General features: G+C 53.7%; 1 protein-coding gene across 6 annotated transcripts; it reads left to right on the forward strand.

Annotated features, from left to right (window-relative positions):
• The first annotated feature begins 312 nt into the window (after positions 1 to 312).
• On the forward strand, positions 313 to 9,132 carry COX4I2 (cytochrome c oxidase subunit 4I2). 6 transcript variants are annotated; one of them, XM_081552939.1, is made up of 8 exons: positions 313 to 616; positions 804 to 2,372; positions 3,359 to 3,616; positions 3,810 to 3,845; positions 4,940 to 5,021; positions 6,356 to 6,520; positions 7,333 to 7,464; positions 8,893 to 9,132. In XM_081552939.1, the coding sequence occupies exons 3-8, from the start codon at positions 3,599 to 3,601 to the stop codon at positions 9,027 to 9,029; spliced, it is 570 nt and encodes a 189-aa protein (XP_081409065.1). In that variant the 5' UTR covers positions 313 to 616; positions 804 to 2,372; positions 3,359 to 3,598; the 3' UTR covers positions 9,030 to 9,132. The 6 variants fall into 6 exon arrangements, 4 of the variants coding, with proteins under 4 accessions (XP_081409065.1, XP_081409066.1, XP_081409068.1 ...); XM_081552940.1 differs by having other exon boundaries at positions 3,369 to 3,616; XM_081552942.1 differs by having other exon boundaries at positions 926 to 2,372; positions 3,369 to 3,616; positions 4,887 to 5,021.
• The last annotated feature ends 3,218 nt before the right edge of the window (positions 9,133 to 12,350 follow it).

The raw sequence follows: 12,350 nt of genomic DNA on the forward strand, positions 1-12,350 counted from the left end.
AGTCTCCAGCTTGCACCTCAGGGACCACCTGGTAGGGGGAAGGACCTGAGCAGGCTGGAGGCCCCGGGGATCAAAGGGGCGGGCCGGTGGGACAGTCGGCGCGAGGCGCGAGCGGGCGCACACCCGAGGGGAATGGCAGGCCTGGCAGGGCCTCGGGGGCGGATCTAGGGGGAGGGGGCGGGGCATCGAGGGGCAGGACTTGAGTGACTGACAGGGTGGGGGCGTGACTGGAGCGTGCAGTGAAGACTGCAGTGAGGGCAGGGTTAGGGAGGGGGCGGTACCACAGATGACCGAAAGAACAAGGCAGGAGCCAGGGCGAGGGTTTAGCGAGTCTTGGGAAGGCAGTGCCAGAATGACGGCCTGGGCAAGGGGCTGGCCCAGGGCTGAGCGACTGAGGACGAGCCTCAGGGTAGGGGCGGGGTCGGCGGGCTGGCTAAGCTAGGTGAGCCGGGCACCGCCAGGGATAAATGACGAGGCTGGGACAGGGCTGGAGATGGTGGAATGCTAGACTACGAGGTAGAGTCCAGAAGAGCGGGCACGAAGACTGCTCGAGGGACCAGGGAAGAATGACCGGTAGCTCCAGGACGGGGAAGGAAGGAGGAGACGACGGGCGTAGGTGAGTAGTGTGAGTGACAAGACCGGTGGCGGGACCTGGAATAAAGGCCGCCTGTGGGTGGGGCCAAGGGGCCACGAGTGACAACCTCATAGTCCCTTGGGGTCGGCCTCAAACATCTCCCCTGCAACTCTGAGAGGAATTGCTTTTCCGGCGGAACATCTAGGGCTTCGTGCATTTCATGCCCCAGGTGTGGTGCAGAGACATCAGACCTGCCTGAAGGAGGTCTCCATCTTCCAGGCCACCGGTCCCAATGAAATCCAGCCAAGGGCGTTCACCTGCTTCCGATTGCACCACGTGGGTCTTTCCTAGGGCCAGGAAACCCGCCTCTAGAGACTGTCCCCGTGGTAGCCCTGGTACGGCTTCTGTTCTGACCCGGCCCGCGTTGCAGAAGCGCTGTCTGGACTGCTTCCTGGTGTATCGGCGGGTCTTCGAGCGACGATCTCCGAGCCTGCGCTGCTGCCCGGAGCCGCCCGGGGCCCTGAAGGCCTCAGAGTTCCGGAATTACAGTGTCTGCTGGGAGTTGGCGCGTCAGCCGGCATTCCAGCTAGAGAGAAGGATAGGGATCAGCTCTTGGTCGTGACCGCGCCTCTCTGTTCACTGGCCCCTCCCTCCGCCCAGCTGGCCCCACCTACTTAGTGCCACCGCCCCCGCTCTTCCCTGGCCCCCCTCTAACTCGCAGTCCCCGCCCCTAAGGATAAATCATGTCCACTCCTACTCTCAGGCTCCGGCTACCCGCCATCTCCCGCCCAGTCCTTGGGCTCGTCCCAGGCTCCCCATGTTCAAACGGCTCCAGGAGCTCCCCAGGGGCTGGGAATACGAGTCCGCGACGCTTTGTCCAACACAACAGCTCTTCCTACTTTTGCGTTCGGGTACTTTCTCGGTATCTCCTCTGGGCTGGGAGAATGAAGGTGGTCCTGCATGAAGTCTGAATTGGGCGAGGGGAGAGGGTCGTATCAACGGGATACTGAGATCGTGGCTCAGGTCTTTGTATCTGGGCAGAATCTCAGGGGCTCCCCGAATCTGATCAAGTGAGTGAGAGCTGTTCCTTTCTGTAGTATGGGCTCCCTCTGGAGGGTTGGAGCCGCAGGACGCCTCACCTCCCATTCCTGCTGTTTCAGAAATCTCAGCCTACATTTGCATAGAGGACCCCTTGCCCTGAGAGGGCTGTAATACTCTACCTGGAGCCCGCCTTGTGCCCTCCAAGGTTCCCAGGGAAGACTCCTACTCCCTGGCCCTGACACCTCTGAGCGATCTGTTTTATGGAAGAGTCTGACTGTTCCCAGGTTCCAGGCCTTGAGATGCTGCTGGGCATCACCCCCCAGATGGTCCTGCTGCCCTGTGTCAACCTTGAGCCGCCTGGAGCCTGCCATCAACCCATCCCTCTCAGCCCTGGGGCCAGCTTCCCAAACAGATGTTCTTTGTCACAGCATCACCCCACATCTGGAGACTGGAGTTCCCACAGAGGCGGGAGTGGGAGACGGTAGAGGAGAACAGAGGGTCGAGTTCTCCAGATGACTTCTCTTGGGAGGCCTGTGAGCTCTGGGGAAACTGAGGCTCAGAAATGGCACTGCTTGGTCGCCATCGAGGCAGCAGTAGAGCTGCCACTCACACATCAGCCACTCACTCCAGTGCAACCAGCATGGAAAGTTCTGATGAGACTCCAAGTGTATCCTCCCCAGGCTGCCTAAAGGCGAGTCTTCCCTCTTCTTCTGTCCTTAGGCCTACTCTTCAGGACATCCTGTACAGCATCCAAGAGGTGAGGTGATCCTCTTGGGGTTCTCTCAACTCTGGAATCCCCTTGATCATGGGGAAGGGGGAGCAGCAGTCCCCAGGAATAAGCAGGGCCAATCCCGGGCGCTGGGGTCTCTTAGACATCCAGGAGACTCCCACACTGCCTTCTCATCTCCCAGAACGGAGGTAGCCTGCATCCTGCCCACTGTAGGGTATCTCTCTTCAAGGCTCATCTGCCTCTGGAGCAGTAAGCCACTTCTTCCAGGCAGTGGCTAGAGTGGGTCTCTATGGCCTCACTGGGCTACAGGAACCCTGATGGATGGGTGGGTCCTCGGCACACCTCACTGGACTGGACATTGGACACCTAGAAAGCTCTGGCCCCAGGCCACAGAAGGGACTCACAGCCTTCACCCATCAGTCCAGCATCAGTATTCTAACAATCCCAAGCCACATTTACTGAACTCATGTTCTTCTCCAATAACCACATCACTCCCCTTTTTACCTTTGTTGGCCTCCCGTCTTTAAAATAAAATCTGAGATCCATACCACCCATGACTTCCGAAGCACTGCTTGGTGTTCCAATCTCTCTCCAACTTTCTCCTTTGCCCATTACAATCTGACCAAGGTGGTCTCTCTCTATTCTATGAACACATCTGTGTTTTTCTGCCTAGGGGTCTTTGCCCAGGCCTCTCTCTACTTAGAACTAGATTGTAAGCCCTATAATGGTAAGGACTGTGTTCAGTTTTGTTTATCTCTAAATCCTCACGCATTTAAACAATAGACAATAATGCCAGCTCTAACAGGTCTTAATAAACAGTCCTGGAATAAATGTGCCTGATGCTTTTCTATTGATGTATTTAATCTTTACACAAAGAAACTCAGGGAGGTTTAGCCATTTGTTAAAAGGCACACGGCTAAGAGTTGAACCTCAGAGGGAGGGATTTTCACCTGTCATTGTGATTGGGGGCATGAGTGCCAGGTGGTATACCACGGGCCATCCCCAATTTCTAGATGCTTGTAGCTTCCTGCAGCAGTAAGCACTGGGTCTGCGCTGGAAAGCTGGCAAGACTTGGGTCCTCAAAAGCTCTCCGAGAGTATTCCAGGTAGAAGAAACAGCGGTGAGCAGTAGTGCGAAGGCAAGAAGATCCAGCTCCTGGGACAACCGGACTCAGAGGGCTGGGCCAGCCCAGGACACACAGCTGGCTGGACCCAGGGCTCTATCAGCTGGCAGTCTCCAGAGGCCGGACCCCCATGGGCAGGGAAATTGAGGTGTGGTGTTAGTGTCACTGTGCAAGCCCTCTCCCCAGGCTGTGGGTGGGAGCCCCCAGGGACGCGGGCTGGGCGCTTGCAAGCAGGACGTTCCCACGCGGGGGCGGCCCTGGGGAAGGCTGTAGGGCGGGCCTGGGGCAGGCGCCAGTGATCCGGTCCCTCTGCAGCCTGTTCTCTGTTACTTGCTCTGCAGACCCGGGTCGCGTTCTGGCTCCTTCCAAGCTGCAAGGTGAGTGAGTGGCTGGGGAGAGCCCCGGCTGCCCAAACACAGGCTGGTGGGGGATGTGGCTGGGACTCTGGCTTTCATCACCCTGCCAGGGCCTGTGGGGTCCTGCTATGGAGGAGGATCTGGGGGCTGGGGGCTACTGGCAGCTCAAGGGTGAGGGGAATTTTCCTCCGTTCACATATGGGGCACCATCTCTTTCCTCAAATGTAGATTACTCCTTCCCTCTCCCCACAGGTGGGGCTCTGCCACCCACTTACCACTGATGGGGAACCCTTCCTTTTCAGATGTGGGGTGTCTGTCCACTTTCCACATATGGTACACCCTACCCTGTCTCTAATTATTGAGTGCCCTTCTCTCTCTCTAGATGTAGGGGTCCTTTCAGTTTCCAGAAGTGGGATACCCTCTTCTTCTCCCCAGATGTGTGCCCCTCTTCCTGCCTCTGACCCAGTTTGGTCTTTGTCCCCCTCTAAATCTCCTCCTCACCACCCACCCCCACCCCCCGCCCCAGGATGCCAAATCCTGATTTTCCCTGGGGATGGAGGGGTTGGGCTCGCCTGTCCCTCTCTCCCACCAGGTCCAGCAGAGCAGGCTTTCCAGGCACGTAGGCAACCAATTACGGTGGGGGGAGGGGGCAAGCCATCTGCAGGAGACCTTGGCAGATGGCCCTGTAGCAAGACAGTTATCCCAGGAACTGCTGTCTCCCGACCTGGACTCCCACCCTGTTTCCTCTGGGGGGCAAACAGCTGAGGGAGCTTGTCTAAGCTAGCCACCCACTGTGAGCTGAGGCTGGAACCAGAACCGAGGCTCCCAGATCCAAACTGTTCAGGCCCTGACTTAAGAGTTAGGCCTCATCCCACTTCTCAGATGGCAAACTGAGGCCTCAGAAGGGGGCTCCAAATGTCTAGAACCCCCATCTACCCCCATAGGTATATCATACAAACTTAGAAGGGGGCAGGGGCTGGAGATGACCTTGATATCCTGGAGACAATGCCCTTCCTGGTCACCACACCTGTGTAAACCATGTGTCTCTGTCTGTGTCCTGAGGGTAAGGGCAGAGGGCAATGTGAGGGCAGGACTCACCCCAAACCACGCCCCAGATGTCCTTCAGAGCTGCCTGGAGCTTGACCCTGAGGAAAGAGGGCCTTGGAATGCGAGGGATCCACAGCCCAGGAAACACCGGTAGGACGTGGACATGACCTCCCTTGCCTAACTCCGAGGCTCGGGGCAGGGGTTCTATCTGCAGGCTGCCCCCAGTCCCTTCCATGCTGCTCTGGGCCTGCCCTGAACCATTTCCCATAATCCTGGTCCTTGGTGGGGGGCCACGTTCCTCCAGGAAATAGACAGCAGCCCTCGCCCCGAAGCGTTCTCAGGGCCTGACGCCTGTACCTCAGGTTCCTAAGGCCTTTGTGTCCGGAGGCAGAGGGTGCTGACAGAACCTTCCAGACCTTTGTGTCCAAGCCAGTCAGAAGAAAGAGGCCTAAAGAAGGGGAGACTTGAGCCAGATAGATGGGCCTTCTTGACCCTCTGGAGAATGATAACAGATAACATTTATTGAGCCCTTACTGTGTGCCCTGAGCTGGGATTGATGTTTTGCACAGATGAACACATTTGGATTTCACAGCAGCCACGAGAAGTGGACACTGTGCCATTATCTCCCTTTCTCAGATGAACAAACGGGCCCAGAGCCGGAACTCTTTTTCCCAAAGCGGTTCCCACGCTCTCCGGGCAAGGCGTTACCAATGCCCTCCTGGAGGGCACCCCAGGTGACAGTAAACAGATTTACTGAGACTCTTCTAGGGCCCAGCCTTGTTCTGGACACTCACACGGAGCCCTCGAGGGCTTGGCTATCAGGGAGAGCTTCCAGGCATGGAAGTGAGACGTGAAACCAACCTCTATCAGTGTAACTTATGAGTGCCGGGCCTTGGGCATTATCTTGAAGCTTCCACAACAGTGTGAGATAGGATCGCTTACTATCCCCACTTTCCAGATGAGGACATGGAACACAGTGAGGTAAAGAGAGCTTGTCGGAGCTGGGCTGCGGTGGAACTGGGGTCCCACGACTCCAAAGCCATGCCTGTGACCACTCATTAAGGGCACAGGTCTAGTGCTTTCCAGTTTCGGGAGCAGTTTCCCACCTGCCATTCCAGGTTCATCTCTTAGAGCCTTTCCCCACCCATTGCCTTTGCCTGATGTGCCCTCCCCACCCCAGATCTTCCCAGAGGACACAGGGTCTGGAGCCAGAGGGGCTGAACTGCCACCCTGGCTCAGATCCCTCTTGCTCTGTGAATTTTAGCAAGTCCCTTAGCTACTCAGTTTCTTCCTCTGTAAGATGAGAATAATATCACTGTCTCAGAGCCATGCTGAGCCAATGAGTCAGCTCGCCCAAAGGCCTTAGCATGGTTCCTGGCACACAGTTTAAGTGCTCAATAAGTGCTACCCTCTTTGTTAATCTTACGGTTGGTGCTGGGACGTCTCAGGGGCAGCCTCATCTCAGCTCCTCCCTGTGCTCACAGCCCAAGGCAAGGAGAAGATGCCCCCCTACACCAACTACCATGCCCAGCGCTCCTACCCCATGCCTGAGGAGCCCTTCTGCATCGAACTCAACGCTGAGCAGCGGGCCCTCAAGGAGAAGGAGAAGGGCAGCTGGACCCAGCTGAGCCATGCGGAGAAGGTGGCCTGTAGGTCTCAGGGTGGGGATGGGGGTGATTTTGCAAAGAAGGGCCTGGCCTGTCAGGGAGCAACCGGCAGGAAGAACCCTGGCCAAGACAGCCTGAATACACTCCCCCCAACACTCAAATGCATACCTGAGTGGTAAAATTCATTGCTTTGTTCATTCATTTTTTTATTCACACAACTGTTTGTGCACAGCCTGATGCTAGGTGATGCTGGGGACACAGAAGTGAATCACGGGGAGGGTTCCTGCCCCTGGGGTCGTCCCAGTCCAGTGGGGGAACCAATGCAAACCCAGAAAACTGTAATAGAGGATATGCTGCTGGGTGAGGTGTGTTCACGGGGCTGTGAGAACCCAAAGGAGAGAGAGAGAGATGCAATCCTGGTAGGCTTTCCCGAGAAGGGTTGTTCCAGCTGGCTTTGGATGGTGAGGGGGAGGGGCTGCCAGGCTGTGGGACAGCATGGGGAAGGATATGGGAGCTGGAGAGCATGGAGGGTCCTGGGTTTCACTGAGTGATGTTGGTGGGGGGATGGAGCAGAAAGACGCAGTTGAGTTGGGTGGGAGGGCAGGGGTCTGGCCCTCAGAAGCAGGAAGGATGTGTGATGCCAAGTGCTGCCCATGAGAAGTGCTCCTGGCAGCCTCGCGGCTCATCATCAGCTCCTAGCCATGCTTTGCACACAGTAGATGCTCAGTAGGAATTTGCTGAATGGACAGCTTCTGCTGCAGGGAGGGGGTGGCTGGAAGTCCCCGGGGCCAAGAGTTGGCCCAAGAATTGGATGTATCTGAGGCCCCTCCCCCCCATCCCCCGCCTGCCTCCAGTGTACCGGCTCCAGTTCCATGAGACCTTCGCGGAGATGAACCGTCGCTCCAACGAGTGGAAGACAGTGATGGGCTGTGTCTTCTTCTTCTTTGGATTCACAGGTCTGCTGATTTGGTGGCAGCGGGTCTACGGTGAGTGGCAGTGCCTCACCCAGCCGCAGTCCTCAGCCATGCCCCTTGTGGTCACAACCATCAGCCAAGCTTTGATAAGTGAACTAAGCTAGTACTCATCTGAAGAGATTTTGAAAAATCCCCCAGAGTGATGTAGGGTGAAGGGCAGAGCATGGCTGCCTGGGTTGGAATGTAGGGACTCTACCTGTCTGGGTCTCATCTCCCTCATCTGTAAAATGGGAATAATAGTGCCTGTATCTCAGGGTTCTTGGGAGGATTTAATGAGAGAGCTGTAGGCTAGTGCCAGGCACATAGTTATGAATGGTGTTACTGATTGCTGTTATTAGCCATGAACTTTTCTTTTCTTCTTTTTTTTTTTTTTAATATTTATTTATTTCTTTATTTGATTGCACCAGGTCTTAGTTGCAGCATGTGGGATCTAGTTCCCTGACTAGGGATTGAACTTGGGGCCCCTGAGTTGGGAGCCTGGAGTCTTAGCCACTGGACCACCAGGGAAGTCCCCCAGCCATGAACTATTCAACGTATTGTTTCAGCTGCTGTAACAAAGCGTCTCCAACATACAAGAGCTTAAACACTATAGAAGATGGTTTCTTATGCTTCCCCCTTCCTTAACCCCAATAAAGCTGGTCACTCTCATCTTCTTCTTCCTCAGGGGAAGCCTAAGAAACTATTTCATCCTGGACACTTCCCAATAAGCTGGAACAAACTCAGTAATTATAACTATGGTGGTGGTGGTTTAGTCGCTAAGTTGTGTCAGATTCTTGCGACCCCATGGACTGTAGCCTGCCAGGTTCCTCTGTCTGTGGGATTCTCCAGGCAAGAATACTGGAGTGGGTTGCCATTTCTTTCTCCAGGGGATATTCCTGACCCAGGGATCGAACCTAGGTCTCCTGCACTGCAGGCAGATTCTTTACCAACTGAGCTACCAGGGAAGCTATGGTAGCTATCATGTATTAGGAGCTTAATATCTGTCCCGCATTCTGCTAATTGCATTATAAATACTAACAAATTCAGTCTCCACAAGCCTAGTGGACAGGATCTGCTTTCGACAGGTTAGGAAACTGGGGCTCAGAGATGAAGTGACTTGTTCAAGGTGATGCAGCGGGGGAATGGTGGAACTGAGATTTGGACCCAAAAAGACTTCAAGTCAGTGCTCCCCCTATCCTTGGGCCCCAGAGTAGATGAGGAAACTGAGCCTGAGAAAGGGGAAGGACCCCGCCCTGTTCCCCCAGTGAGTCCAAGACAGAGCTACGGACAGAACCTGGAGTGCAGCTTTAGTGGGGAGTCTAGTGGGGGATGGAGAGAGTGGTGAGGGGGCCTCAGTGCAGGGCATCTCGACCCCGTGCCTGGACACCCTGACTCAGCGGGAGGGGGTGAGCCTGGCAGGGTCCCATATGCCCCTGTTCCTACCTGGTTCCTTCTCTGCAGTGTTCCCTAAGAAGCCCGTCACCCTGACGGATGAGTGGAAGGCCCAGCAGCTCCAGCGCATCTTGGACATGAAGGGCAACCCCGTGCAAGGTCTGGCCTCCCGGTGGGACTATGAGAGGAAGGAGTGGAAGAAGTGACATGGAATCCGGTGGCTCCCCCTGCTGCTCTACTCTCGTCCAGAGGCCCCTCCCCTCCCTTAACCCCAATAAAGCTGGCGGCTCTCATCTGCCTTTAGTCCCCACCACAGTCTCTACCTGCCATAAAGCCTACATTATACTTAAGATTAGGCAGGACAGTAAGTGAGAGGCAATAAGCCACTTGCCAGGACCCCACTAATCAGGGAGGGCTTCCTGGAGGAGAAAAGGTTGGGGTTGACCCTTTAGTGATAGGTGGGATTTGGAATGGCAGGAGGGAGAGGGAAGGCATTCCAGGTGGAGGGAATGGCTTGAACAGAGGTAAAGACACTCTTTTATTCTATCAATTAGCAAATACTTACTGGGTATCTGCTGTGTGCCAGGTACTAATCCAGGCCCCGGGGATGCAGCAGTGAACACGACACACAGTCTCTGGCCTCACGGAGGATGAGTTTCTTTATGTGTGTGTGTGTGTGTGTGTGTGTGTGCGCACATGGCGGGGGAGACAGAAAAGGAAATAAGTACAGTACACAGTGTGTTACACTGTAGTCAGTGCTATGAAACAACAAAACAGAGCAGAATAAAGGGGCAGAGCTAAAAGGGGTTTGGAGAGTGGTAGGTGAAGCCTCTTAGATGTGGTAGCAAATGAGAAAACAAAACAGCAAGTGAAAAGATCTTGAGATAGGATTTTAGTTTGTCTGTGGAACATCAAGGAGGCCACAGTGACTGGAGCAGAATGACTTGGAGAACTGTAAGGTGTGTGCTAAGGGAGAGGGCTGGTCTTGGGGCAGAAAGCAGATTATATAGGAATACATGCACACACCAGAACTAAGAGAAGACCCTTTTTTCTTGGTTTGTCCCCTCCAGCATCCTCTACTGGCAAAGTTCAGCATCTTACTGCACAGGGGACAATGCTCAGAGACGGGCTCATTGTCTTAGAGCAGGCACTGAGGGGTGAGTGTGGGGTGGAGAGACAATACATTGATAACTGACCCAGCATCTTTGAGAAAGTCTTGACCAGGCCAATAGGAAGCTTTAGAGCAAAAAAAGAGGAGTCTTGTGTTGTGAAAAATTGACCCATCCCTAGAGCCCCACTGTGCTCAGTCCTTGGCTAGGAGCAGCCCAGGGGGACTCTGGCCTTGGCAGGAACACTCAGGAGCTCTGAAAGTGTAGCAGCCAGAGATGGTCATACACCTACCCTCCTCATAGCAGATTCTCTTAAGAGACATCCGAGCGGCACTCCTCCGTGGACACCCTGGATGTGGATGGAGGGACTCAGCAGAGCAGCTGGGACAATATTCATTCAACCAACAAATACTTACTGTGCATCTACTACATGCAGACTCTGGGGGACAGAGTGAATGAGACCTCATTCCAGTGTTATGAGTTCTGGTCCTCATGAATCTGAAAGTCTGTAATTGTCACCCTAATCAATTACAGAACAAATGAGTGCTAAGAAAGGAGGTACGTGGTACTGATACTTGGACTGACCTAATCTAGAGCAGTCAGGGTGGGCTTCCCTGAAGAAATGTCTTCATATTGAGATACTGTTGCCAAAATTCAGCCCCTATACAACACGGGTGCCGGATTAAACCTCAGAGACGGAGTTTTGAGAGAAGTAGGAAGAAATAGCTTTATTGCTTTTCCAGGCAAAGGGGGCCACAGTGGACTAACGCTCTCGGGACTGTGTGACCTGCTCTGAAGGGGATAGTGAGGAGTCTCATAGCACTCAAGGAACAGGGTGTGATCAGCTCGTGGACATTGTTCTGATTGATTGGTGGTGAGGTAATTGGGAGCCAGCATCATCAACCTTCTAGTGCCAACCCGTCTGGGGTCTACATGCTTATGAGTAGTATAGAGTTAAATTCTTCCACCTGATGGGTGTTTCAGTGTCCGCAAAACAGCTCAAAGGACATAGATCAGAGTATTATCTACAGTCCTTGAGGAAGGACTAAAAGTCCTTGACTTTGTTTAATGGATAAAGTATTATTATTTTGTCTTGCTTGACTGTTTTCTTTCTGCATTTTCTCACTTCTCTGATTAAATTTACTCTTTGACTAAAGTTTTTCCACAGAAAAAAAGGCAAGTGGAGGACACAGGCGGGTGTCTGTTCTGGGAAGGCCTCATGGAATCCTGTTTGGTTACAATATGAAAGATGACTAGGTATAAACTCGGTGATGCGAAGAGCTGACTCACTGGAAAAGATCCTGATGCTGGGAAGGATTGAGGGCAGGAGGAGAAGGGGACGACAGAGGATGAGATGGCTGCATGGCATCATCGACTCGATGGACATGGGTTTGGGTGGACTCCGGGAGTTGGTGATGGACAGGGAGGCCTGGCATGCTGCGGTTTATGGGGTTGCAAAGAGTTGGACATGACTGAGCGACTGAACTGAACTGAAACTAGGTGAAAGAGGTAGTGGATCAGCATTTTAGGCAGAGAAAATCATGTGCAAATGCCCTGTGCTAGTGAGTACCATGGCATGGAAGAAGAAATAAAAGAAGCCAGTTGAAGGAGAAGGAAGAGATGGACAAGGTGAGACAGGGAAGTAGAAGACTCACCTGGAGCCTTGGAGTCTCTGCTTCCTCTTCTGAAGAGACAAATCTGGGGGAAAGCAGGAAGAGATGGAGCTGAGGGAATATGTGGGGGCCAGAGTATGGGGAGCCTTGAACATCTCTTTTTAAAAATAATCTTATTTATTTATTTATTTTTGACTGTGCTGGGTCTTAGTTGCTACGGGAGCTTTTTTCTAGTTGTGGCAAGCGGGCGCTACTCTCTAGTTGCAGTGAGTGGGCTTCTCACCGTTCGTGGCTTCTCTTGTTGCAGAGCACAGGCTCTAGGGCGTGTGGGCTTCAGGAGTTTCGGCTCCCGAGCTCGAGTGCACAGGCTCAGTAGTTGTTGTGCACAGGCTTAGCTGCTCCTCGGCATATGGGGTCTTTCTGGATCAGGGATCGATCCTGTGTCTCCTGCACTGGCAGGCAGATTCTTTGCCACTGAACAAAGGGAAGTACTATATGATTTTTTTGATATTTATTTTTATTTATTTATTCTAGTTGACTGTGCCGGGTCTTTGCAGCAGCATGCGAGATCTTCAGCTGCAGCATGTGGGATCTAGTTCCTGACCAGGGATTGAATGCTCTCCCCAGAGCCCCCACCCCCCTCACTGGGAGCACAAGAGTCCTAGCCACTGAACCACCAGGGAAGTCCCCATCCATTTAATTTTTATCTGAGAAAGACCGCTGCCTTGGCCCCTGGTTCTGTCTGGAATGAGGGATTCATCTTTTAGTCACTTATCATGAAAGATGCTGGGGATACAGACATGGA

The sequence above is a fragment of the Giraffa tippelskirchi genome, chromosome 13 (assembly GCF_054371585.1).
Source record: "Giraffa tippelskirchi isolate mGirTip1 chromosome 13, T2T-mGirTip1v1.2.pri, whole genome shotgun sequence".
NCBI classification, from domain to species: Eukaryota; Metazoa; Chordata; class Mammalia; order Artiodactyla; family Giraffidae; genus Giraffa; species Giraffa tippelskirchi.

Coding starts and splice junctions, on each gene's coding strand:
- COX4I2 (XM_081552939.1), top strand. Junction 6,521..7,332: donor CCATGCGGAGAAGGTGGCCT/GTAGGTCTCAGG, acceptor GCCTGCCTCCAG/TGTACCGGCTCCAGTTCCAT. Junction 7,465..8,892: donor TTGGTGGCAGCGGGTCTACG/GTGAGTGGCAGT, acceptor CCTTCTCTGCAG/TGTTCCCTAAGAAGCCCGTC.